At 34.7% G+C, this 25,250-nt stretch overlaps 1 protein-coding gene across 2 annotated transcripts in view; it reads left to right on the plus strand.

The window, feature by feature from the left end:
• VSTM2A (V-set and transmembrane domain containing 2A) overlaps positions 1–14,659 on the plus strand; it is a 28,337-nt gene extending 13,678 nt beyond the window's left edge. The window contains exon 5 of one of the 2 annotated variants that reach the window (XM_037520857.2): positions 13,488–14,659. In XM_037520857.2, coding sequence (XP_037376754.1) covers positions 13,488–13,564 — 77 coding nt within the window. In that variant the 3' untranslated portion in view covers positions 13,565–14,659. The remainder of the gene's footprint in view (positions 1–13,487) is intronic. The other variant, XM_037520853.2, reaches the window with a different exon arrangement.
• The last annotated feature ends 10,591 nt before the right edge of the window (positions 14,660–25,250 follow it).

The following is a 25,250-nucleotide window of genomic DNA, read 5'->3' on the forward strand; positions in this document are numbered from 1 at the left end:
ATTTCAGGTAAAAACACGTGACTGGTCACCCCAATGACAATTATTGGCTGCAAAGATTACACTTGGATCTTCACTCCTCAAAGTGCACAGCACTAATGGAGCTCATGTTTGGGGAGAAAAAGAAAAGACAGAGAAACACTGTGTCTTTGTTTTTATCTTCTTTTTCTTAGGACTATATTTTCATAAATAGATACTCTCACCATGCCCCAAACTGAGCAAAATTCTTAAACTTTGTCAAAGTGTAGTTCAAACAACTTGCACCAGGTTCACAGGGAAACTTGTTAAAAAATCATAGTCTAGGACTTTACACAGAGCCTACTGAGTCGTAACCTTTGAGTCTAGAACTATGAATAGACATTTTTATGTGCAGCAAATTATGAGAAACAAGTGTTGTTCTGTGCAAAGGAAAACCTTTATCATTGCTATGAGATGTATGCATATGAGAGATACTACCCATTTCAAATCTGTTATTTTGCTGCTATTTTTTTCTTGTATTGGAATGGACTTTTGTGAAAGTGTTCTCTTCTTTCCTGTGATGAACAGCTGGTACTTCCTAGAAAACTGGCTGCATTTTTAAGGTGTATTTATGTTTCCACATGTGGAGTCTGTGGTCACTCAGCAGGAATGCTGGTTCTCTGGACTCCAAAATATGATTATTGTGGTTTTCCATGAAGTGAACCTGAGATTTCAGAGGCAGCTGCTGTGACAGCTGCTGGAAGCCAGGAGCTCACGGAAGTCCCTCTGCTGCTGATTAATGTGGCAATTTTCCAACATGGCCAGATGTAGCAGGAATGATATTAACAAAGAATTCAAAGCTGGGTGAAGTGCGATGCCGGCTTGAGGTCTTGCAAGAGGTGGTTTCCTGATTTGATATCTGAATAAATGGTGTTCTGTATCTGGGTAGATAGCCAATCATATAACTCAGCCCTTAATATTGATTTTGGTTTAAATGATCCAACTTGGCTGCTTATACAGGTTCAATTAATCTGAACATTGTAATTTTATCAGTTAAATAGCTTCTATGTAAATCAAGTGTGTATGAGTAAGATGAAAAATAGATTTAAGGCAATGCTTTGGCTAATGGGAGCCAAAAAATCTGCTGCAGCTATGCTTCACATGGAATTATGTGGATGAAGTCTTTACTGACTAAATTCTCCTATAAACCATGGTTAACTTATTTCACTGAAAATTTTTCACTAGTTAGATCTATCAGCAAAGGACTAGGTGTGCCTTGGAAGGTCTTTTTAAGGTATGACTGGTCATACTGGATTCACTTATAATTGCCAGGAGTCCCAAAACTAAGGAAACATGAAATAGAATGTGCCAGTGTCTAAGTTCTTATCTTTAATGATTTTACGATTCTTGAAAGATCTGGAAGCTACCATAGGAACAGCTTTCTGGATAAATGACCAAAGGAATAGAAGTTGCTAGAAGGATCTCACTCTGGTGGTCAAAGTAACATGTGTCCTAAAAGAGAAAAGAAGGACAAAGCCTCCTTCTCAGAAGGACAGCTTGCCTTCTGCAGCCTGATCCTGCCTTCATCTCAGCTGCAAAGGCCAGAAGTGAGCAAGATGATACCTGGAGTCACCAGTAGAACAGTAAGCACAGCAGTGAAAAAGCCAGACTGTAATATTTCCCCTCCATCACTCATTTTTTTGCATATCACAGGCTTCCCATTTACTAAAAGGAGATTATAGTATAGTCTTCACAGAGTGTTAAGGATTAGGTGAAATTATATACATATAGGGTTTAGCAATGACAAGCCTTCAGAAGTAGCTAGTTGTATTTTTTTATATTACTATTACTGCATGTGTTTAAATATCGTTATCATTAGCAGTAATTAAATGATGATAATAAATGGTCTCTACCAGCTCATACCCTTAAGGGAAATAACTTCCTCGCTGGGTTTGTGTATGTGATAAGTTAAAGTAGGAAGATTGGGTCTTCATTCCTCCTTTATGTTCTGTAATTTATAATTTCAGAGTTTTCTTTTTTTGTTGGTCACAATGCCATTAATTAATGATAAAAATTCCTCTCTATACCCATACCATATTAGTCATCAACTGTCTTGCTGAAGGTTATAACTAGATCCGTTTTGTAAAATATAATAAAATTCCAAAGGATTTTTAAAAATTTGAACTGTGTGACCTGAATAAAGAGCATGTATTTGGAAACTGCAATTATTCAAACTGGTTGCCCTCTTAATTAAGTTCAAACTTAAAAAAAAGGTGGAAATTTAAATATTAGGAAGTAATTATAGATATGTTGAAAACATAAACAAGTGAGAATATTATTAAAAGAGAAAAATAAAATCAGTTTAGAAGTGTTTAACAGAAGGGCATATTTTGTGGCAATAGAGAGATCCAGATTTGATTCCTTCTTCTACCAGTTTATTTGTTGAATGGGACTTGCATAGTCTCTAAACCTCTGAGTGCATATTTATAAAACTGAGGCAGTAACGCTAGACTGTACGGGTTATTTTTAGGATTAGAACACATAATTTATTTTAAATACTTACTAGAGTAAATCTGCACATAAATGAGCTCAGCAATTGTTAGTTCTCTTCCTCTTTACCTATAAAATATTAAAATATTTTATTAAATAACCATGACTTAAGAGTATAATAAAGAAACATAGATAAAAAACTAAGAAGATGCCTTAACAGCTCTAAAATTATGTAAAAATTATATCTGATGAACTAAAATATAATTAAGGAAAGAAATGACAAAAGGAAGCATCACAATTTATGATATATATCCAGATTATTCTAATTAATTAAAGAGGTAAGCAGAAGAGAAAATAAGATATAGGACGATTACCAAAAAGTCAGAGACCTGAGGCTTTTGAACTTTAAAATTATGAAATAGGGCCTCCCCGATGGCGCAGCGGTTGAGTGCTGGGTTGCGAAGCTGCCCGCGACCTCTGCGGCGCCGGTTCGATCCCCGGCTGCTCCCCGGCCACCGGAGGAGGGTCCTGCATGGCGCGCAGACCTCTCCTGCCGCCCGCTGCTCCCCTCAGCAGTGTACTTCAGTCCTTCTGCCTGCTCTGCTCCCGCTCTGGCTCTGGTGATGTACCCAGTGCATGTATAAACAAAACAAACAAACAAACAAATAAATAAATAAAACATGCCTCTATTAAAAAAAATAAAAATAAAATAAAAAAAAATAAAATTATGAAATATACAAAAACAAAAATAACATTTTACTATAAAAAATTTACAATGTTTGTTTAATTAAATCAAAGGTAACTAAAAAGTAAAATTACAAGGAAATGTGTATATCTAAAACTTAGTAGAATAATGAAAAAAAGTCAATTTTTAGATGCTATGATTACGTACTCTACTCCATGTGACTTAGAGATTTAAAAAATAAATTTGTAATGTGGATAAAGGCAAAATAGAGATATAAACAGATAAATTCTTACACTACAGCGATATCCAAAAAGAAAACATTTGGTGGGCCTCCCCTGTGGTGCAGCAGTTGAGCCCTGGGTTGGGAAGCTGCCCGCAGACTGTGTAGCACCGGTTCAATCCCCTGCTGCTCCCCAGCCACCTGAGGAGGGTACCACATGGTGTGCAGACCTCTCCTGCTGCCTGCTGCTCCCCTCAGCAGTGTACTTCGGTCCTTCTGCCTGTTCTGCTCCCCACTCTGGCTCTGGTGAGTTCTCTCACCCTCCTGCGCTTCTGACTGTACCCAGTGCTTGTATAAATAAATAAATAAATAAATAAATCTTTAAAAAATAAGAAAAAAAAAAGAAAAAGAAAACATTTGGTGCATAATATATAATCGCCAGTTGTAACAACAAGAAAAGGTGTAAAATATTTAAGCTTTTTAAAAAGACAATAACAAATAAATAGTATAAATATGAAGATCAGTAGAATGCTTTTTGAAAAGTGTTTCTGGCTGAATAAATGAATAAACATGCTCTACCTTTGGATGGACAATCTCAGTATTGTAAAAATGTCAGGTTTCTAAAAATATTTATAGACTTGATGCAGTCCTGATGTAAACCCTAATCATTTTATTAAATTTAATATGTAGAGTCTGAGTGAAGAGTTTTAAAATCAGACAAGTCAAGGTGACACTAATCAGACACTGCTGTATGATACTTAAGCTGTGAATTAGCACTTCTCTTCAGGAGGACAAGTCGGCAGAAACTTGAGTCACAGATTATGTGGCCCATTTGTCCCTGTAGTGATACTTATGAGAGGAAACTTTAAGGAAACTAGTAGTGAGGCAGACCCAGACCCATGAAAGAGATGCTTATCACAGTCTCCCTGTAATTGAAAAAAACTCAGTGACCAAGAATAGGGAAGTCATAAAATAAATGTGTCACAACTGGGCAATGAATATCAAGCAGCTTCTAGAATCATATTTTCAAAGAATGTTAAGTGACAGTAGAAAAGACTCACCACATATTATAAGGTGAAAAAAATAACAAGTTCAGAACTTTAAGGAAATCTGATATATGTGCATAGTAAAAATATCAAAAAGAAAATTTATTAAAAATATACATAAAAGTTAGGGCTTTCCTGGTGGTTCAAGGAGTTGAGTCTCAGCACTAACAAGATATTGCCAGCCACTGCAGCATGAGTTCAATCCCCAGCCAGGAAGCTGACCCACATGGTGCAGCAGACCTTTCCTGTCTTGCCTGCTGCTCCCCTCAGCAGTATATTTCAGTCAATCTGCTTGTTCTGCTCCCCACTCTGTCTCTGATGAATCCTCTCACCTCTGGCCTATAACCGAGCTCTTATATGCATAAATAAATAAAAATAAATCTTAAATATATATAAACCAAGAAAAGCCATAATTTTTAATTATTTGATTATTTTGCTATATCACTAATATTTCTATAAGGATTCTTTATTATTTTGGTTATATTAAAAAAAGTCATAATTTAAAAAGAGAGCAAACACTGGTTATGAAGTAGAAAATACATTAGCAAACATATAAAACATATTCAATAAATGAAACCAAAGTAAAATAATGGCGTTATATGATTGTGAAACTCATGATAAATTTCAAAATAGCTACACATTTCCATTCATGTGTGCACACACTTAAGTGCGTGCATGTTCACATGGCTGCATATGTAGAAAGTACTGTGTAAAGGTGGTATTCTTAAAATTGAATTTTGGAATGTTACATCTTATTTCCTAGAAGCTATGTGGACAATTTGGCTATCAAATCATTCCTTTGACTTTCCTAAATATGCTGGGTATGGTCTTGGTGAATTCATGTTGATTAAACAAATCAAGCACAATAATAAAATCCATTAAAAAAAAAGTCATGTAATCCCATTCCCCTTCATCAGTATAACTCAAATGGCCTCTGGTTCAGAGAAATATCAAAGTGATGAGTAAAATGAGTATAGTGTCAAGGAAATCCAATGTTTTGAAAGATTTATAGATGATACTTTTCTTTAATTTATTATGATTGCTTTTAAAAAGTCTGAGAGAATATTTCTGAATTCAGAATTCCATATGTGTAAATGAGACCAAATATAGGCTAAACATTTAGAAGTTGAATTAAACAAATTATAAAAGCTAGGAGTTGTTATTCCACATTCTATGAAGATTATATTTTATAAACTATTTTATAAATGATAGGGTCTATTATGGGACAGTTTATTAATCTTATATTTTAGAAACATGTCTTCTATTTTTAAATTATCTTAACAAATGTATTATCTATGAAAGAAAGTTTTTCTCTTCTCTTAGCATTGCAAATAGTAATTTGAAATATACTACATTTAGAGAGCAAAATAATATAACCACTAAATAGAAAAAAATCAAATTAAAAAAATTAAAAACTCATTCTATCCTGAATGTTATAAAAATATCACTTTAAGGATATGAACTCTGCATTGATAGTTTTGGTTTTATTGGAGCAACTATCTCTGTGCTTAACATGTAATTAGAAATAAATGTCAGGGGATTTAATATTATGTTTTAGTTTATGTATGCTACAAAACACTAACCAGGATAATACCACTGCTAAGAAGCCAGAGTGGGGAGCAGAACAGGCAGAAGGACCGAAGTACACTGCTGAGGGGAGCAGCAGGCGGCAGGAGAGGTCTGCGCACCATGTGGGACCCTCCTCAGGTGGCTGGGGAGCAGCCTGGGATAGAACCGGCGCTGCAGAGGCTTGGGGCAGCTTCGCAACCCAGCGCTCATCCTCTGCGCCACTGGGGAGGCCCTAAATAAATAAATCTTAAAAAAAAAAATAGAACTTGGGCCCATGGTAACAATAAGCATTTATATTGAATAAACAATTATGTCTGGGATGTCTGATGAACAGTCCCCAGTATCTACTTACTTGCATCATTTAATTTGCATGTCTTGATAACTAAAATATGGATAAACAACCTTGCTTCAGATAGCTTTGTTAATAACTTGATTGTGATAGTTACGAAGGTAATTTCAGTTATTGAGATAATTTATAAAACATTCTAATTCAGATAATTTTTAAAAAGCTGGATTAAAGAAAAGGGAAAACTATTGGCTCAAACTTGGAAAGTGTATGGGTAGGAGTGTAAGACACTTCTATTGAAACAAATGTTTTCTAAAGCTATATAACTGATGTTTTTATATATCTTGCTGGCACTGGGTCCCCTGATATTTTTTTTCTGAAAAGCAGACATTGCTGAACAATTAAAACAAATTTTTCAATTTAGGTGAATTACTGTATACAATACAGTGATATCTTTAATTTGTCATGCAGAAAGAGTGAGGGCAGGATAGATAGTCTTTATTTCACTGATCAGTGAGTGATTACTCAACTATGAAGCTGCATCTTTTTTATCTCTTCACTTTGTAGTCAACATGGTATCTGTGGTGCACTTTTCTCAGCTTCTTTTCCTAGGACAAGTTCTTGGAGCCTGTTCTGGGCTAGCACACTGGGAACCCAGTCTGCCACAACACTGTCCCACATTGATACAAAAGTCTTCATTTTCTTTTCTCTACTCTCCAACTGGACCATTTAAGCCCTGAGTTAAATCAGGCATTTTTTGACAGTGTTGTCAGTGCAAAAAACTACACATGTAAGCAATCCCTAATACGGAATTTGTGATCATTCCAACAAGGTATGAATATAAAATATACCTTTACAACATGAATAAAGAGTTTGGTAATTAAAAATGAAAACGAACACGCAGGAGGCATAGTTAAACACCACTAGTGAATAGTTTCAAACAATGTTAGCAGCAATTACTTATATACTGGTAAATGTAGTGCTAATTATAAATCATCTTTATGCATTATAGCCATTATTAAATATGTGTGGTATTAAAATTTTATTCTTTGATCATTTTATTTGTTTTCCTTTCATTTATATTGCTCTCTTCCAGTATTCAAAAACCACTGCTATTTCTATATTTTCAAATAAGCCAAATTGAGAAAGTTCTATATTTTCAAATAAGCCAAATTGAGAAAGTGTAGTGTTTTCAGGTATGAAGAATCACCAGGTGACATTATGAGGGAAATTAGGTTGTAGAGTCCAAAAGAACAGGTTTTGAGTTTCAGATATCCCACCTATTACCTGAGTAAACTTAAATATGCTGGCTAAATAACTTCCTCACTACATAATTTTGGAAAAAATGATTATGGTAACCTCATTAGATTATGGTCAGAGGTAAAAGGAATAATAAACGAATATGTTTTCAAAAGTATTAACTGCTGCTCTTGTAACCATCATCTCTAAACCAGTTCTTCCCTAGATGAGTGAATTACCAAGAAATGTACTTTTTCAGGAGCACGTTGGGCTTAATATGTAGGAGGACACTTTTATGTGTTCATGCTTTAGTCACCATAAAAGGAAAAGACTCTGAAGGCTGGTGGTGACTAGTTGAGAGACCAAGAATCTGGAACATGCCATTAGAATGAGGCATCATCTGAATGCCCTATTGCTCACATGTTGTTTGTTTGGGTAAGCCAGACTTTTACCCTCAGTTGCAATAAGAGCTCTCATGACTAGAATAGAGGTGTAGATTTGCTGACTATTGGAGAACTGAAAAAGAAGTTTAAGCAGCTGCTGCCAACATGTCTGGGCACAGTAAAACAGGCATTTTATGTATTAGGTCAAATGAAGCACATTTCTTTTTTAAAAAGGATTTCTGGTAGAAATTGGCACTATGCATAAGAATTCTAATAAAAAGACATTCTTTTAAAAAATATAGGATAAAATTGTCCTATTATTTGACCTCTCTCCTCAAATAGTGATTTAGAATTTGCAAGCCTGAATAAAAATGGCATTAAAAGATAGCCCGAATTTTCTCACACAGCTCTTTTCGTTTCAGAAGGCTGGTATCAACAATAAAAGAGAAGCATGTCAAAGGGAGCTCCATTCTGGAGCTGAAATGGACACTCCATTCTTTATAAGACTGATTTCTTCACGGATAAAAAAAGTTGTTTTACTGTTGCTTCTTTTATTATTGGAGAATTTCCATTTTTAGGTTTGTTCATATGATAAACATCATATGATATTTTCATTCACAAATTAAAAATTTTGGAATCAGACCATGGAGACACAACAAGAAAGAAATTGTTTGTTCTCTATTTTGTTTCTGTCTTTATTCTACTAGCTATTCAAACAAGGAAGGAAAGGAAAACTTATGTAGGATCACACCTGTATGCCCTGAATTGTGACTACTCCCCTTATCTGAACCAACTAAAAGTATCAGTCATCTAAGAAGTTACTCCAACAGAAAATACTCAAAGCCAAGAGAAAGTGGCTATTTGAAGCTGGTAAAGTTTATATGCATAGTTGCCTTAATGCGCCACTTAATCTTGAAATGAAATACCCAGATCTTCTTATCATCTTTCCAAGTAGTCAAGTGCTCTGTGCACTACTTTTCTTCAGAGAAAATACACTGATGTAATATGACTTAGAGAAAAATAAATATTTGATATAAAGCTTCCATTCTCAACTCTGAACTGATAAATATTGGATATGAAGACATCAGCCTCTCAGGTTTCCTAAACATTAATAAGTAACATTTCTCATGCACCACATAGTGTACCAAATACATTATGATATAACAACAAGCAACTATAAACCAGAGGCACACTGAAGGGTGGGCAGGAAGGGGGAGTAGGATCAAAACAAGGGGGGGTGGGAATTGTATGGGGGCTATAACCAAGATGAAAATGCATACATTGTGCAAAAATAAAAAATGATGTAAAAATATATAAAATAAAAAAGGAAAAGTAGTATACATTTGAACATCCTGATTTAATAAAAGTGGGGATGGGATATTTTGGAAGGCTTGCTGGATAAATAAGAGCATTGTTGTCCTAATGGTCTCACTGCATTGCCCTTCCTCATTTCTGTGCCTTCCATTTACCACCTGTCACTCATGTAACATGGGCCAGTTATTCCATGTCACTGGGATGCATTCTCCTGATCTGTATATCGACTGAGCAGGGTTATTGAAAGGATGACCTGGCAATGCATGCAATGTGTCTACTGAATACTCCTAGCACACCATAGACACTCAACACATTCCAGTCATTTTGGAGATTGACATGGACAAGGAGAGCCAGGTGGCATTGTGAAACTTGTCTTCCAGTCTCCCAATTGCAAGCACAGAGACAAAAGGACAATTAAAAATGGTTTTGAGAGGAGCCTAACTTCTTCTGTCAAGCATGCAGATTTGGGGCTGGGCTGACTATTCAATGGGAAGTTGTGCTCAGTTCAATAAGGCCAGGTGATGGGGACCCAGCTCTCTGTGGCTATGACTCTAATGATGTAGTGGTATACTAACACACCTCACCACCCGATCGCTGAACAAGCCAGGTCTTGGGCATGGTGATTTAATTTTTTTTTTTTTTTAGTTAAGATTTATTTTTAAAGATTGATTTATTTATACAAGAACCAGGGTACAGGCCAGATACGCGGGAAGGTGAGAGGATTCACCAGAGACAGAGTGGGGAACAGAACAGGCAGACAGAAGAAATACACTGCTGAGGGGAGCAGCAGGTGAGACAGGAGAGGTCTGCCGCGCCATATGGGTTTCTCTCCTGCTGGCCGGGATTGAATCTGCGCTGCAGAGGCTGCGGACAGCTTCACAGTGCAGCTCTCAACGGCCTGTGCCACCAGGGAGGCCCTGTTTTGTTTTTTTTATAGAAAAAAATGAATGTTTATGTTATTCTCTGAAATGATAACTATGGTGAAGAGAAAATATTTTAAGCATTTTTTTTTTATATTTCTCTTAGGTCAAACTCATTTAGAAATGTTTGCTTGTCCACATCTCAGTGAAAGTGAGATGACACTGACTATTACATGAGGTGTAAAAGGGCTGATCAATGGTAGCACAGTTTCTGCACTTAGACTTCTATGAAGATTTCTTAGACTTTTCCATTTGCAAAATGGAGAAAATACTGCCTCTGCCTTGCAAAGACATAGGCAATTACATCTGAGAGAGTACTATGGAATCCTTGAGGCATAAAAACAAATGAAAGCATCATTATTAAATGGAAGGAAAAGCCCATCACAAAATGGCTTTCTGAGTAAGAGAAATATCTATTAGGCTATTTTTCAACTAGGCCTGCTGCCTGTACTTTCTTTGAACTATTTAGATATAACATCTCTTTTCTTATTTACAGGATATTTCACTTTAGGGGCAAAGGAATTGTTAAGATACTGAGAGCAACTAAAAAATGCTGAAATTTTACATTTTTAATAAACTTTAGAATATAATCAGTGAGATATGAATGTAATGAATTACAAGTAAACATAGATCATATTGAGACCATAAGAGAAGCAACACCAAAATACTGCTGAAGGTTAGCGAAGAGAGCAATTACAACTAGCTGGTGTGATTGGACAAAGTGGGCAGCAGTTTATTCGAAGACAATGATTTTTCAATGAGTAGTTGTAAGAGGAGGATAACAGTTATCCTACTTGGGCTGAACATGGAGTAAAAGAAGCCAAATCAAACAAAACAGGTGATCTGATCCCAACACAAAGTTTTATACAATAATATGGGGAAAAAGAAGATAATACACCGACAGTCTGTATGCTTATTTGAGAAAACATAGGAGAAATGTGTCTTATTTGAGATCTCAGACATGCCTAGCTGAAAAGGAACTTAGAACTTAGGACTCTTGAATGCAATTCTGGATCTCACTGTCACAAATATAAAATTCTTTTATCTATAAAAATGACAATGAAACATGATTAGCCAAAGTTTGCTTTTTTGCAAAAAAAAAAACTGCTTTAACTTTCTAAAAATAAACCATAACAGATATTGTGAAAATGTAATGCTATAGTAGCAATAGACTACATCTGAAAATTATTATGATAGTTACATGGAAAATTATTGCAGCACAAATTACAGCATTTTAGATTCTCAGATTTCACTAAATCTTCAGGACAGCAAATGTAATGGCAAACATCTTTTTATTTATGATATAAATAAAACATAGAAAAAGGAAAAAATCAATGATTTGATGATGAAACAAGTTTACTTTAGAACTTACTGTACAGAAAAAATAAAATTGACTTAACAGAAATGAATTTTACTTACATAAAAATACAGAAGGGAATTCGCAAACCTAGAGTGGATGAATGACTATAATCTGAGAAAAAAAGTTCTGTATTTCAATGTTATATTGTATATTAAACAGTAGTTCAATATTGGTAACTTTAAAATATTCTTTATAACATAAAATTGGTTTTATTTCCAATTATTATGCTCATGTAAATTCTGTTTTAACTTGCACATGCTGGACATTGCACAATAGGAAATGTTGGGTCAAAGTGAAGCAGCTGTTCCCTAAGGAATGATGGGGTCAGGCACTGCCTATGAAGGATTGATTATTTGAGCAAGGGTCAGTTTCAGTAAGTTTGAGCCAATCTGCAGTGCACATGCTATAAAAGAGACAATTATTTCTTAAAAAATCTTTTTTGAAGAGGGAATCATTTTACTCAGTTTCATTGTCTTCGGCAATTTTTAAACTTGCATTCACAATCAGATATTTTATGTCAATTGCCATTGGCTATTTAAAGACCCATGTGATCACTTTTTTTTTTTTCATTAAATGAAACCCAAAGGATCTCTCTTCAAAAGATAACAAGAGCATGAATTCAATTTTGGGAAGCTCTGATGCTAGTGATTCTAAGAGAGTGCATACATTTTCTTTGCATGAACTTTTTGCTTAAAGCTGCATGTGCACTATCTATCACTGTTACATTTTGAGCTTTGCCATGCATCTTGATGAAGAACATCCTCCAGAGACCCAACACTACCTGCTGGGTCTTCAGTCATAGGTGAAGGAACATTGATTTTGTTAGCTATAGGTCTCTCTTACCAATAAGGCAAATCCATGACAACACTGAAGTAACTATACTGAATAACCACTTCAAAGCCCCAAAATTTATATTATAGTGACACTCTGAATGATTATATTTTTACTTCAATTTTTATCGCTGCCAGTACTGACCTGAGTGTAATTATTTGATATATTTAAAAGGCTGAATTCCCCTACCTTTTTTCTATTCAAACCTTTTTTTTTTTAATTTTTCTCCAATTAAAAAAAAAGCAAGAAATGCTTTGAGCCTTATCATACTTTTGTTTTTTCATTAATAAAGGTGTTTAATATGCATTTGTAGCTAGAAGCTTATTGGATAACATAGGAGGAAAATGTGAAAATATAATTTAATTTAGAGATCTCCTAAAACTGCCAATTCTTTTTTCTTTTAAGATTTTATTTATTCATGCTTACAAGAACTGGCGTACAGGCCAGATGTGCGGGATGGTGAGAGGATTCACCAGAGACAGAGTGGGGAACACAACAGGCAGACTGACGAAATACACTGCTGAGGGTAGCAGCAAGCAAAGCAGGAGAGGTCTGCTGGGCCATGTGGCCCAGCCAATCTCCCTGGCCGGCCGGGAATCGAACCGCGCTGCAGAGGCCGCGGACAGCTTCACAGCCTTGCACTCAACTGCCTGCACATCAGGGGTCCCTAAAACTATCAATTCTTGGCATCACTAACTTTTCCTATGATTTCAATGATAGAATGTTAAGAATGACGTACTCTAAAAGAAAATGCCCCAAAGCACTCATCCTACAAGTTGTCCTATCTTGGGGAAGCCTGCATTCTCAAAATTGGTTCTGCTTCCTATAAGTTAGTTCTTATGAGGGAGTGAAACAGGGGCTGTGTTATTAGCTACCAATATAGGAACAACCAATGACTTTAGGGACTGTCCTAAAAAACTTAGTTGAGGTGAAGTATCTAGATTTGTTCCTCTCAGTGGTCCAGACGGTAGGCTGGCATTGTTTAAAAACAGACAAATCAAACAAGACCGACTTCCTGGGACTGAAACACTCTGTATGTTGTTATTTGCAGTGCATGCCAAGACATTCATGAGCACCAGAGCCAAGCTGGCGAGCTAATTAAATATATATGTGTATGTGTTTAAAACAGCCTAATAAGGAGCATTGGAAATCTTCAAGATGAGCGAATATCTTATAACTTCTTCCGCAGGTGCGAGGATAGCTACAAGCCATGGACTTTCTGTCCTGCTTCTTGTTTGTGGCTTTGTGAAGGGTGCTTTGCTTTAATCTAAAGTGCTGACTTTTTTCCAATATCACTTTCTCTTCTTAAAGCAAAGAGCAAATCGCCTGTAAAATCTACGGAGCGGACAGCAAAGTTGACCCTAAACTCCAAGCACCATTCTTCACCCACTGTACTCTAGTTACCTACCCAAGGAGCACCTGCTTTCGGAAGCATAAATGAAGAGGCTATCACACGCTTTGTTCATATTACGTTCTTTAAATCACTGATCTTTCATTTCAAGACAATTAGTGTGAAAATGATAGGACATTTTCTAATAGCAAGATCTATTTCCCCCCTTCTTTTTGCTACTTAAAGCATCATCTCGCTGACCGTCAGGGGTTGGGCTGAAAGTCATCAGGATAGTAAACATTTACCATGGATACTACTGGTTTCCTACTAAAAGACCATTTTCTGCAGGAAACCAAGATCTAAAAGCTATGAAACACAAACTATCATCAAAAAGAAGCCCTGTTTTGGGATGAGAACAAAATTACCAACACTACAAGTCAACAAGGAGAACATTATTTTAAATAAGAAATAACAAAACAATTTCTTTATTTTCCCTTTTTTTCTTGATTTTTTTCTCCTTTTTATTGATTATAGTTCCTGCTCAATGATGGCAAGTGTTGATTATAGCCAATCCCTGTCAATCCTAGGAAGTCATATAAACACATTATAAGTGTTCTATATTTCAATGTATTTTAATTCCTTTTGCAATTCCTGTATATGCAAACTTGACACATTCTGTAAATTGCTTATAGTATGTGTGATATAACTTCAAAGTAGATGGACTATGACCCTCATGCAAGCTGATTTTTATTATTATATATAAAATATACATATAAATATCTATATGTTGGGTCATTGACCAACTTTTTTGAGAAGGCATTTGTTTTTCACTTATACTTCATATATTATGTGAATTTCATAATTCATTGTTTCATTTCCACAGGTTAAATAGCAACAGATAGTTTCTGTTGCCCTCTGCTTCCTTCTGGAAAATGCATATTATGCATTTTCAAAATTGTATCAGTCTCTGATAAATGAATTAATTTTATGTGTGTGTGCTGTATTGGAATTTACTGTTTTCATATATATATATATATATATATATACACATATGTGTGTGTGCATATATATATATATCACTTTATTGAGGGTCTCTTGGTTCTGAAGAATGTTGCAGTCTGGTTTTGATAGTTATGCCTGTATTATTATTGTTGTTGTTATTATTATTATTGTCTAAAAGCAATGTCAATGCTAGAAAATTTGCCTAGGAGATGAATGTGGGGAAGGTAAAGAGGACCATGATTCCCTAAATTCATGGACTAACACTTCTTGCTATGGCTAAAAAGGCTGCTTCCTTTGCCCTTTATAAGTTTTTGTAGCTTTGTCATTTTCTTATTTGCTGCTAATTATACTTAAATCTTAATTAAAAATTAAAGTGTGGTTGGAAAAATATAATATACAAGAGATGGCTTCAAATCCCTGACTAAAGAGGAGAATGACCTCTGTTTTCACTACTAGTGAGTTACAATTTCAAATATTCCATTCTTACTTTTGGTTTTATGACATTTTCAGAATTTTTTAAAACTGATTCTCTACTCTTGTTAAGACTGGCAGGCAGAATTATTAATGTGTCTAATGGATAGACACTGTGGAATAGATACATGTTGAGATAGAAATGACCTAAGTTTTCCTTCTAGAAAGACTCTTCATTTTCTTTCTTAACAAAATCAGTGGATCACCTCTGTAGGATCATCAGGTCCCACTCCTAACTGAAGCTTGAAGGCAATGAGTATCTCTGCTTTTCAAAGGTAAATGCATTGATTTTCTGCAATTCAAGTACATACAATGTGCATATAATCACAATATTCTTGACATTACCTTCTGAGAAAAAAATGTTTCATGCTGAATCATTCATTGACATTTTTCTTGTTCATTTGATTTATTATTTCAGTATAATGAAAAGAAATAAATAAAGGATTTAATTGTGTTATTTTATCAATCTAGAAATTTATTTTATTTCAAAGTTAAATACTTAAAATGCATAAAAACAACATGAATATAATTTATTAAATCTTTATGGACTTTAAAGTTTCCATACACTCAAGCATAAACATATTTGAATAATATACTTATTCAAATTCAGTCAGGCTGGAAAAATTCAACATGTGTATTACTTTCACCCAAAGTTCAGAACATGAGATTGGTCAGTTCTACAGCAAGACAGACTTGTGCCTATTTCAACAATATTTACCACACTCCTCACTGATGTCACATGCTAACATTAAAAGAACTATCAGTGGACTCTTTGTGCCAACATCCAAAATGAAGAAGATGTTGTCAGTATGGTACCAAAAGTCCAATACATTGGTATCTTTAAGAAAGAGAATGGCATATTCCTCCAAACTCAAAAAGTTAATGTTGAACCTAAAATATTGGAACAGGAGTATAACAAATTAAGGAGAGCTTCTTGTGGTTTCCACCTTTTATCTATCCTTCTGGGACTATTACTTTGTATGTAACCATATCTATTGAAACAAAGATTGAACTATTAGTTACCCAACTTCTTCCAAAGTTACATATACTTTTTATGAGGGAATCATAAAAAATTTAAATTGCTTACCTGAATCCAAGTCAAATTCATTAGTTCTTTCTTAAAAGTTTACTACAAATGAAAACTCTTGAGGAAAAAGTAACAAAACCCATTGAGTTAGTAGGCAAACTTGGTGGAGTCCATGAACACACTGAAATTACATGCATAGTTTTTCATATTCATATTGATTTTATGGAGATGGACCTTCACATTCATTGATTCTGATAATGACTTGATTATGATTTGTTGGCCCAAAAGAAAGAATGTTTTCATGTTTGTGAACACCTAAGAAGACCTGATTAGTATAATTTTGAATTAGTTAAGTTAAAGTTCTTGGAAGCAAAATATATTCAAGTAAATATATTAATTACACATATATATTTATCAGATACAATTTGGAATAATGGATATGGGATGATGTTTAGGAAATTTTTTAGAACTATTGCTAATAGCATAGAAATACTTTTATAAAATATACAGATGTTATTCAAGTAAGTGGTCCTGGTATTGATTTTATATCAAAGAGAAAATGTTAAATGTAACTTAATTGTTGTTTCTGTATGAAAAAAATAATTGCAAAAGGCAAATGTAATTTGTCTGAAATAATGCATAAACTTTGATGAATGTATCTTGAAATTAAGACAGCTACTGAATTAAGCTTCAGCTATAAAATATGTGTGCATGCAATTTTAAATATTAAGCCTAAATAATTTTCATTTTAGTACTGCTCATTAATTAGAGAAAACAGCCAATTGTTCTAAAGTATTATAGACTTTAGAGTTTCAAAGATGAATTAAATAAGGTCCTTTCCTGTATCTAGGGAGAGACAGACAGTAAACTTTCAAAAACAAGAAAATTGAGACATAAGGTTCTAAGAAGAAAATCCAGTAGAACAATATAAAGAGATATGATTAGCAGTGGTCAGAGGTGTAACTAGGAGTGATCAGGGGTGTTGCACTGAGGAAATGATATTTCAGCAAAACTAGAACCATGAGAAACAAGCCAAGAGAGTATCTGGGAGCAGAGTCTTCCAGGGAAGGGAAACAATGTGCAAAATTCCTAATGCATTAGGCTTCTTTATGAACTAGAAGAGGACAGGGGTTTAGTAAGTGAGGAAGAGAATAGCATAAAAGAACATGATGCAAGGGATAACCAGACAACACTAAGCCAATAACAGAGAAACAAACAGATGGAGTTTATGAAAATTGCAAGATTAGCAACTATTCCTGTACAAAAGAAACAGAGTCTTTTTTTAACTCTAATTTCTTTTTTAATTAAAAAAAAAGTCTGATACTTTTATCTGAAATCATGGTTAATTTTTGAACAAAATACAATTTCTCGCATCAAGTGTGATCACTGTAGTTTTCCCACCACCAAGCACCCATAGTCTATGACCATATTTCCTTGTGCTCTTTCCCCCTCGCTGTCCAAGACCTACCTCATCCCTCCTGGATGCCTCATATCTATGGGCAGCTTTCAAGATTTGGCATTGTCTGACTGTTGTCTATATTCCATATACAAGTGATACTGTCCGAATATTTATCTTTTTCCTTTTGACTTATTTTGCTTAGCATCAACACTTCCAGCTCCATCCAGACTTTGGCAAATGGCATGAATTTAACTTATTTGATTGTTGACTAGTATTCCATTGAGAACACAGAATATCTTTGGATCCTGGCTTCTTATGTTTATGGATTACTTCCTATTAAAGATCCCCTCATTAAAAGCACTGAATCTTTCTTTGTTTTTTTTTTTTTTGCAGCTTTTTTTTTTTTTTTAAGTAACATCAGTTTACAACACGGTATATGGTTTAAAGGAATAAGCTCACATGTCTTCAGATGTATCTTACCAGACCAATCAACCACCATGGCACCTATAATCCACAATGGAGCATCTTCCCTTATTAGTTTCCACCCTACTCCTCTAGTAATCTCAATTCTACAGTCAGATTTCTACAGATTATTTTGGTTTACTTTTGCAATTAGTCAAATTGTAATTTTGAACAGGAGCTTCAGGTATACATAAACATGAGAGAATGTAACTCATCACTTTAATATTAAGTAACTAATTTAACAATTATTATTACTAAATAATAATTTGGGGAGCAAAAGGAAAACTTGAAAGATCATCAGTGCTGTTTTTAGGGTACCACTGAACTAATTGTAAAATTACAAATATGGGCACAGCTACACCACGGACTTTTGTGGTGGACTATGGGTGATTTGGTAATGAGAGTATTACAGAAACCATACCTGAAGGATGATGCTGTATTTCCAAAATACCAACAATAATGTAAACCAATGTCACCCCAATTGAAAAATAAATATAAACAAAGAAATTGCAAATATACTTTGAAATAAAAGCATGATTATATAAATTGAAAGGGCAGGCAGATTAAAAAGAAGAGACTCCTAGACACCCCTGGAAAAACCTTGCAATTTAAAAAGGTAAAGGGAGGGAGAAATATCTACATGACCACAGAAGTATTGGATAAGATCTTGGAGTTTTACACAATACTACACTCAGAAAACAATACCTTAAAGAGAACAGTGGGAAAGACTATGAAAAAATAATTTTATACTAAGTTATATTTTCATTGTTAAGAAGTAAATAAAATCACTTTGAGGTAGACAAAGATCATTTTAAAAATAGCACATAGCTACTATTCTTGAAAGTTATGCTTGCCTATATACCCCAACTGAGATAAGAATCCTATGGTGTTAAAAATAATTAAGCATAATATAAACTATCTACCATATGAGCTTTGCATTTGGGTTAAAAATCTAAAGAATCACTGAATATTGTACTTTACTGTATATGAAAAGAAGCAAAGTTTTCACAAAACAGTATTTCCCTTATTTTGTACATGCAATGCACTGATATTTTCTATTTTGTTCTCTTTCATTTTTGGTAATGCCTGTCACACACTATTAAATTGATTTTACAACCCAAAATTTGAAAAATATTATGGGTGTATTTTATTCCAAAATATAATGCATATAGCAAATATGATTAAATAACTATATTCTATGAAACAATACCAAGTTTTATACTTCTGTTGTGTTTTTGAAAACCAGGACGGCAGAGATTACACAAGGAAGAAAAAGATTTCTTTGCCTTCTACTAAAGATTTCTTTTGCCTTCTTCTATGTTGTGGTGGGAAAATAGGGACATTAAACATGTTTGTGGTTTTTGTGTTTGCATTAGGTTACCCCTTTCCATGTCTAATATATACTTGAACCTTCTTAAAACCAATGAGATCCTCCTGAACATTTAAGAAATGTGGGAGAGATGAGCATGCCAGCATATCTGAAGTCACTTACATGGCTGTCTCCAGATACAGAGAAGTGATAGGAGCCTTTGAATTAGTGACATTTAATCACTAAAGGGAATGCATGGTAACTGTAATAAGAAACAACCTCCAGAAAGTCATCACAATTATCTAACTTAGTCTTTGATGGTTGATTGATGAAGAAGAATGGCTGATTTCTCCAAAAAGTAAATAGAAGGACAAACTTTGTGAAGTCATACTTCATCTGTGTGATAAGAAATATCCTCATTTTCTGAAAAAAGTTTGAACTACCTTGTTAAAATCTCACCCTTCATTCAAATTATCATTATAGTCATTCCACAGACCTAGTACCCTTTCACTGAAGGAATCCCTGATCCCAATTATAATTTTTCCAGTACTGTTATTCCGTCTCCCCCAATGGAAACTGAGACCATTTGAAGAGTAACTGTGTATCAAAGAAACAGAAATACCTAAATGTTGCTATGATATCAGCCAATGACTTGGAATTTATTAGTCCTTAGGCTAATACTGAGGGGATAGGTAATTTATGAATAGTTAAAGAATAGTTTTCATAATCCACTGTCCACCCATGAAACTTCTATGTTTATTTGTAATTAATTCCTCAGCTCCTGAAGACACAGTGGAAATGTATACCTATAGCAGTGGATGAAACTCTATATTGGCCTTCTGGTCTATAAGGTAATATCTATAAATATAAATAAAGCCCTGGAGATCTTCTCTTTACCAAAATAGTCAATGAGAAACAATGAATGACAGAAAAAGTGACACTATTAAAGTCGTGGAAAAAAATTGATCTTTTTCTTTGCTACTATAGAAGACAACTAAGTCTTGAGTCTGGGTTATTATTAGAACAATTAGTTGCTAAGTGCAATTGTAGCTACTGGTTCAAATATAGGTCACTTACTGGAGTAAATTAATAGTTTCAAGTACCCATTATGGCATTACCAACTTGGTAATTTTCTAATTTATTACAATGACAGTAAATAAGGAGATTTTTTTTAATTGGTAAGAGTGAAATATCCCTTTACCAAATTGTCTCAGATTCACATTGACTCTCCAGGTCTGAGTCATAATTTATTTTTCCTTTCCACACCTGAGACATCTTATTGATTTATTACATTGATGACATCATGCGGACAAGAATAAGAGAAAAGAAGAAACAGTGTTCTACAGGCCTTATAATATACACTCCACAGGATAAAATATAAACTGTAAGAACGTCAGACCATGGATGACTTCAAGTATATCTTTAAAAGTCTATGGAAATAAGAACACTAAACCCCAAAAAAACGGAGTACACATTTTTCTCAAGCGCACACGGATCATTCTCCAGGATCGATCACATACTGGGGCACAAGACAAACATCAACAGATACACCAAGATTGAAATCATACCAACCATCTTTTCTGACCACGAAGGCATCAAACTAGAAATAAATCATAAAAAGAAGGCAAGGAACTATCCTACCTCATGGAGATTAAAAGCCACACTACTGGAAGACCACTGGACTAACGAGGAGATCAAAGAAGAAATTAAAAAATTCTTTGAATTGAATGACAAGGAGGACACCAATATCCTAAATGTATGGGATGCAGCAAAAGCAGTAATAAGAGGAAAATATATAGCAATAGAAGCTCACATCAAAAAACAAGAAAGAACTCAAAGAAACAACCTAATCTCGAAGCTCAAAGATCTAGAAAAAGAACAACAAAAAACCCCAGAACCAGTAGAAAGAAAAGAAATAATAAAACCAAAGCAGAAATAAATGAAATTGAAACTAAAAAAACAATCCAAAAGATCAATGAAACCAAGAGCTGATTCTTTGAAAAAATCAATAAAATAGACAAACCCCTAGCCAGGCTCACAAAGGAAAAAAGGGAGAAAGCACAAATACACAGAATCATCAATGAAAGAGGAGAAATCACAACGGACACAGCAGAAATCAAAAGAATAATCAGTAACTACTATGAACAGTTATATGGAAACAAGTTCAACAATCTAGAGGAGATGGACAAATTCCTACAACTCTACAATCACCCAAAGCTAGATAAAGAAGAAATAGAACACCTAAACAGACCAATTACAAGCAGCGAAATTGAAATGGTAATTAAAAACCTCCCCAAAAACAAAAGCCCAGGACCTGATGGATTTACAAATGAATTCTACCAAACATTCAGAGACGAATTAGTGCCTATCCTTCACAAACTCTTCCAAAAAATTGAGAAGGAAGGGACAATACCAAACACGTTCTATGAAGCCAATATTACACTAATACCAAACCGAATAAGGACACACAAAAAAAGAAAACTATAGGCCAATCTCCCTAATGAACACTGATGCAAAAATCCTCAATAAAATTTTAGCTATCAGAATCCATCAATGTATCCATAAGATAATTCACCACGACCAAGTTGGATTCATTCCAGGGGCACAAGGATGGTTTAACATCCGAAAATCAATCAACGTTATCCAACACATCAACAAAAGAAATATAAAAACCATATGATAATATCAATAGATGCTGAGAAAGCTTTCGACAAAGTGCAACACCCATTCATGATAAAAGCCCTTGAAATTCTTGGGATACAAGGAACATACCTCAAACATCATAAAGGCCATCTATGACAAGCCAACAGCCAGTGTCATTCTCAATGGTGAAAAGCTGAAAGCAATTCCATTAAGATCTGGAACAAGACAAGGATGTCCACTCTCACCACTGCTTTTCAATATAATACTGGAAGTCCTAGCCAGAGCAATAAGACAAGAGAAAGACATCCAAGGAATCCAAATAGGAAAAGAAGAATTCAAACTATCACTATTTGCAGATGATATGATAATATACATAGAGACCCCAAAATCTCCACAGAAAAACTAATTCAACTCATCAATCAATTCAGTAAAGTGGCAGGATACAAAATCAACACGCAAAAGTCAGTAGCCTTCCTATACACAAACAATAATCTGAAGAAGAAGAAATCAAAAAAACCACCCTTTTATTATCGAAACAAAAAAAATCAAATATTGGGAATAAATCTAAAAAAGAGGTGAAGGACCTATACAAAGAAACTATAAACACTGTTAAAGAAATAGAAGAAGACACAAAGAAATGAAAGACATCCCCTGCTCATGGATTGGAAGAATAAACATTATTAAAATGGCCATCCTACCAAAAGCAATATACAGATTCAATGCTATTCCAATCAAAATCTCAATGGCATTCTTCAAAGAAATAGAACAATTATTGATGAAATTCATATGGAATCACAAAAACCCCGAATAGCCAAAGCTCTACTGAAAAAAAAAAGAAGGAAATGGAGGCATCACACTCCCAGACTTCAAACTATACTACAAAGCCATAATCATCAAAACTGCATGGTATTGGAACAAGAACAGACATACAGACCAATGGAATCGAATAGAAAATCCAGAAATAAACCCACAGACTTATGGTCAACTAATCTTTGACAAAGGAGCAAAGACTATGCATTGGAGCAAAGAAAGTTTGTTCAATAAATGGTGCTGGGAAAACTGGGTCGCTACATGCAAAAGAATGAAGCTTGACCACTACCTCACACCATACACAAAAATCAACTCAAAATGGATTAAAGAACTAGACATAAGACCTGAAACCATAAAATACATAGAAGGAAATATAGGCGAAACACTACGGATTTGCACATCAAAGACATCTTTACAGACACATCACCCAAAGCAGTGATAGTGAAGAGAAAGATAAACAGCTGGGACTACATCAAATTAAAGAGCTTCTGTACAGCAAAAGAGACAATAACAAAAACAAAGATAAACCCCACCAACTGGAGAACATTTTTGCACCCAACACTAATGATAAAGGACTGATCACAAAAATCTGCAAAGAGCTGATGAGACTCAGCAACAACAAAGAAAATAATCCAGTCAAAAAATGGGCAGAAGAGCTAAAAAGAAACTTCTCTGAAGAGGAAATGCAAATGGCCAACAGACATATGAAAAAATGTTCAACATCATTGTCATCAGGGAATGCAAATCAAAACTACCATGAGATACCATCTCACACCAGTGAGAATGGCACATATTAAAAAAACTAGCAACAACAAATGTTGGCGAGGATGTGGAGAAAAAGGAACTCTCCTGCACTGCTGGTGGGAGTGCAAACTGGTCCAACCACTATGGAGAGCTGTGTGGAGATTTCTGGACCTACTAAACATAGAGCTTCCATATGATCCAGCAATTCCACTCCTAGGTATTTACCCAAAGGACACAGAAACATCAATTCCAAAGAACACCTGCACCCCTATGTTTATAGCAGCACTGTTTACAATAGCTAAGCTTTGAAGCAACCCAAATGCCCAAAAATAGATGACTGGATCAAGAAGATGTGGTACATATATACCATGGAATATTACTCAGCATTCAAAAAAGATAAACACATGCAATTTGCAGCAACATGGATGGCACTGGAAGGGATCATGCTCAGCGAAATAAGCCAAAAAGAAAAAGAAAAATACCGGATGGTCTCACTCATAGCAGGAATCTAGAAAACTTAAATAAGGGACCAGGAAAATGAATATAAGAAAGTGAAAATCAAAATCAACAAAAAACTATGAACCAGAGACACTTTTTGGGGGTGGGGGGCGGGAGGGAAGATTGGGGTCAGAATGGGCGTTTGCAATTGTATGGGGGAATATAAAAATAAAATTTAATATTTAAAAAAAAAAAAAGTCTATGGAAATAATTCCAATCTTTTACAAATTATTCTAATCAATAGAAATATATGGGATGTTCTCTAATTAAATTCATAAGATTATTATTATTTTGCTAGAAAACCTGACAAAATCCCTGAAAGAAAGAGTAATCACAGGCTAATCTAATTCATGAACATAAGTGGAAAAATAATTCACAGCATAGGAACAAAATAAATCCAAAAATATGTAGCACATCACATGGAATAAATATGGTTTGTTCTAAGAATACAAAGTTGAAAAAAGCACTAAGATTCCCAAACTCTTAGATTGTAGTACTTCAGAAGCAGAGTTGAGAACAGAATTTTAGCCTAATAGATATAGTTGAGAGGTTTAAGAACCTTAAATTGAGAAGGAGGAATTAAAACAAAGAAAAGAAGACAGGGTATGATATCAAGCCAGCTATCACCGTGAACACCTTGAGTCTAATCATGCAGGGTTGGGGTGAGGGGGTGTGGGGAAGCTAAACAAACGGTGCGAAACAAATGCCTCGGAGTTATTCACACCCAAAGAAGAAGTTGGAATATTTAAAAAACAAATCCTACCATTCATGGTTGAGGGTGGCTGCCATGTGGTGAGGAAGTGGGAAAGATGAATTTCCAAGTATGTTTAGACTTCCTTGTGTAGGAGCAGAACAGTCTTCTGCAGTTTTCAAGACAATCATCAAAGAACTGCATATATTGACAGCTAGAAATTTGTTTAAACACACTAAAATGCTGAGCACCATTGTATATGTACACAACAGCTCCTGTTACAACAATCATTAACAGAATAAAGGATAAAAGCATGCACACATATCAGAGGATGAAACAATGGCATTGTGATGACATTAAACATTCATTCATGATTTAACACTAAGAAAACTAGGAATAAAAGAGTATCTTCTTACCTGGGTAAAGTGTCTTTTCAAAAACATAGCAAACACCAAACTCAATTATAATACATTGAATATTTACCCTTTATAGTCAATGGACAATCAATGGATGATCCCACGTATATCTACCAAGTAAGAATGTTCTTAGAAGTTTGTGAATAATCT

This window comes from Talpa occidentalis, unplaced genomic scaffold (genome assembly GCF_014898055.3).
Source record: "Talpa occidentalis isolate TD23 unplaced genomic scaffold, MPIMG_talOcc4v2.1 talOcc4.10, whole genome shotgun sequence".
NCBI lineage: Eukaryota > Metazoa > Chordata > Mammalia > Eulipotyphla > Talpidae > Talpa > Talpa occidentalis.